Source organism: Pediculus humanus, genomic scaffold (genome assembly GCF_000006295.1).
Source record: "Pediculus humanus corporis 1103172107679 genomic scaffold, whole genome shotgun sequence".
NCBI lineage: Eukaryota > Metazoa > Arthropoda > Insecta > Psocodea > Pediculidae > Pediculus > Pediculus humanus.
The window spans coordinates 174,021-177,870 of record NW_002987288.1 but is presented as its reverse complement, the minus strand read 5'-3'; the positions used below and the strand labels follow the sequence as shown (position 1 = coordinate 177,870).

Sequence of the window (3,850 nt, the reverse complement as noted above, 5' to 3'; positions counted from 1 at the left end):
GACTCACGCTGTTTTTCTTTTACGTGAAATTTTCACGTCTTTTCCAAAATTTTCATTCATTAATTTTTTTACTCGATGGTTTTTATTTAATTTAAACGTTGAAAAGATTAGGAAAGTGTAAAATTAATCGTGGAATGTTTTCGAATATAAAATTTTTTTTTTTCCATTGATAATTTTCTTTCGAAGGGTATTAAATTTTTCACGCGGGTTTGTTTTTGAAAATAGTTTCTCCTGCTGCTGCCCCCTCCCCTCCACCCGAAAATATCTATCGATATTACACATCCTGCCAAAATATCGTTTTGTTTTTTTTTCAAGGTCATGCCACTCGACTTCCTTCTTTTTAATTTATTTTAAAAACCTTTTAAAATTTTCACCATTCCCGTACGGATTAGGATAGTATTGTTCCAGAAGGGGAGGAGGAAGAGGAGGAGGGAGAAATTATTGCTTTTTATCCAAATGATAATAAATTTTTTTTTAGAAATGTCCGATTTTACAATTTAACAAATTGTTTTTCCAACGGTCATTATTCTTTTCCAACGATAAATCAAAGGTTATAAGGGATCTTTAAATTTTACCAAATCATTTAAAATTTTCTTAGTTTTTTCTTTTAAATGTTTAAAAAAATATCCGAAAACAAAAATAGAACGACGCAAAGTGTTAAAAAAATAAACAAAAAAAAGAAAACAAAACTATAAACAAAGTAAAAAAAAAAAAAAAAAATTATTTTTAATAAAAAGGCAGTGAAAATTTTTCAAAGGGGGGAGGGGGGGTTTACCTCAATATTTCAGTTCGTCTTGATTTTTTTTGCTGTCGTAATTATCGTGAGTTTAAAATGTTTCAAGTCTCGATGAGAAAAAAAAATTTTTTACCGAAACTTTTTCGTATGAATTCATAAAAATTTTTACGATTGGATAAAATAAAAATAAAAAAAAAATTATAAAAAGATTTATTCACCTTTAATATTTCGAATACTTTTCCACGTCTTCTTAAAATAAAAAAAAATTTTTTTTCTTTTCTTTTTGCTATTTCTAATCTTTAACTTTTTTTTCTTTACTTTAAATTAATTAATTAATTTATTATTATTATTATTATCAATCGATAATATAACGAACTCTATCGATTACATTCTTACACCTTTATTTTTTCAAAAAAAAAAAAAAAAAAAAGAGAAAACATTCGCCGCGGGGTTTTTTTTTACAGTTACTCTTTTTTTTTTTAAAAAAAAATTAAATTTATTTTAATTAATTTAAAAACAAAAACCTTAATACGCTCGTGCAATAATACGTTAAAAATAATAATAATAATAATAATATATATATATAATAATAATGAAAATTGCATAAATGATAATATAAAATTTCGAATACTTTTATTAATTGTCGAAAAAGAATTTAAATTTAAAAAAAAATTTTTTTTAAAATTTTTTTGTCAATTTTGATTTCTGCTAGTAAAACCCACGAGTAAAAATTTATTAAATATGGAAGCCATTATTTATATAAACAATTTAATATTTATAGGGACAATTATGGTTGAATTTATAATGAAATAATAAAAGTGTTTTCAGTGTTTATTTTTTTTAAATGCTAATAAAATTATCTATGAATTAAAATTTTTTTCTATTTTTTTCTGAAGTGAATCTGTATAAAAATGCTTTCTCACCTTTTACGAAGAATTCCTTCACGTTTAAACTCAATATCAAAACTAAGATTTTTTTCTTCTGCAGATGATACGTTATGCCCGAAATCCGAAACCGGGCTCATATTAGGAATATATTCGATGAACGATGGTAGACACGAAACGTCCAAGTATACACTAACCGGACAAAAATTTAATAAAAAATCATGTTTTTTAATGGAATCACTTATAAGAAAAGCGGGGCCTTGTCCTAAATTGGGAGAATATAGGATATTGTACGATATAGACCCGGTTTTTCCGATCGTTTGCGTCGTGGGTTTGGGACTAGAATGCGCGGGCTACGACGAAGACGAACAACTGGATAAGGGAAAGGAAAATATAAGGGTAGCAGCAGGTGTTGCCGCTAAAGTAATGGTACAGTTTGAATTGTCTAAAATATATATCGAAGGTTTAGGACACCCGGAATCTACTGCGGAAGGAGCGGCTTTAGCCATTTGGGTATATCAAGATTTTAAAAATCCCAAATATAAAAGGCTGCCCTTGGCCATAGAATTGTTTGACGATAACGATTGGACGGGTTGGCAAATAGGTATGCAAAAAGCGGCCGCACAAAATTTGGCCAGATCTCTAATGGAAGCTCCGGCTAATAAAATGACTCCGATAGTTTTCGCTCAAAATTCTGTTGAAGTTTTGTGCAAGGCTGGTATAAACGTCGAAGTTAAAGTACAAAATTGGTGCGAGTGTTTGGGAATGGGAGCGTTTTTAGCCGTCGGTAAAGGTTCCTGCGAAAGTCCATTATTCATGGAAATATCTTATTACGGAGCCGGTAATTTCAAAGAAAGACCGGTTGTTTTAATCGGTAAAGGAGTGACTTATGACAGCGGTGGATTAATGCTTAATAAAATGGAAGATTTAATTAACGCAAAAGGTGACATGTCCGGAGCGGCATGCGTTGTAGCAGCTTGCCGAGCCGTGGCTGCACTTCAACTTCCGATAAACATTCGGGGTTTGATACCCCTTTGTGAAAACATGCCCGGTTGCAATGCCATGAAACCGGGAGATATTGTTCAAGCCATGAACGGAAGGAGCATTTACATTCAAGACACCAGATGCGAAGGGCGACTCATATTAGCGGATGCATTATGCTACGCTCAGAGTTTTTGCCCAAGATTCATCGTCGACATAGGTAGCATGACTAAAGGTATAAGGGAAGGTTTCAGCACGGCCGCCGTAGGAGTATTTACAAATTCTACGAGACTGTGGAAACAAATCAGAATCTCTGGCATTCACACTGGCGACAGAGTATGGAGAATGCCGCTCTTTAGTCATTACGCGAGTAAAATAAAAAAATCATCTTCAGTAGATTTTAAAAATTACGGAAGAATGCCTCGTTCAGCCGATCCGTGTAGGGCAGCTGCCTTCTTACACGAATTCGTACCTTGCGGAGAATGGTTACACATTGATAATTTTGGAGTATCGGTAAGCGACGGTATAACGGATCCGCCATATTTATCGAGAGGCATGACCGGAAGACCAACGAGAACTCTCGTTGAATTTCTTTCACAGCTTTGCTGCAGGCAAGATGAAGGTTCGGACTAAGGTGATCACAAAACTATTTTTTGTGTATTTTTTAGTTTCAATTATTTATAATATTTACAAATTTTTATATTGTATATTTTCGTTTAAATTTTTACATAATTTTAATAAATTTTAAATTTTTTTCTGTATAGTATTTACCTTACTATAATTTATTACTCAATAATTTTAATAAGGTTATTAAAAAGGTTTTATTACCGCCACCACCACCGCCGCCGCCATTATTCCTTCCCGTATTTTTTATAATTTATTATTAGAGTAATAGTTTTATTTATAAAAAAAACAAAAATCCCTTCAAATCCCAATGACGACCATAAAAAGAAAAAATTACCACTTTTTTTTTGCTACTGGTCATAACTACCACAATTAATTAAATAAAAGTAAATTTCTCATTAAAATGCCTTTAAGGACTCTAATTAAAAGTTTTCCAACAACAAATTTTACTTATTTAGTTGATTTTTTACAAATTTAAAATTTAAATGTAAATTTAAAAAAACTTATTTTTAGCAAAAACTTCTTCTCTTAGCAAAAACTTTTTTTTTTCGTAGAAAAAAAGACAAATGGTTAAAATGATTACGACGACTGCGATAATAACAATTTAAAAATTATTATTATTATT

At 30.7% G+C, this 3,850-nt stretch overlaps 1 protein-coding gene across 1 annotated transcript; it reads left to right on the top strand.

The window, feature by feature from the left end:
• Nucleotides 1-1,647: 1,647 nt before the first annotated feature.
• Phum_PHUM296570 (Cytosol aminopeptidase, putative) lies at nt 1,648-3,234 on the top strand (the record flags this gene model as incomplete). Its single annotated transcript, XM_002427072.1, has 1 exon — nt 1,648-3,234. The coding sequence occupies one exon, from the start codon at nt 1,648-1,650 to the stop codon at nt 3,232-3,234; it is 1,587 nt and encodes a 528-aa protein (XP_002427117.1).
• Between the last annotated feature and the right edge of the window lie 616 nt (nt 3,235-3,850).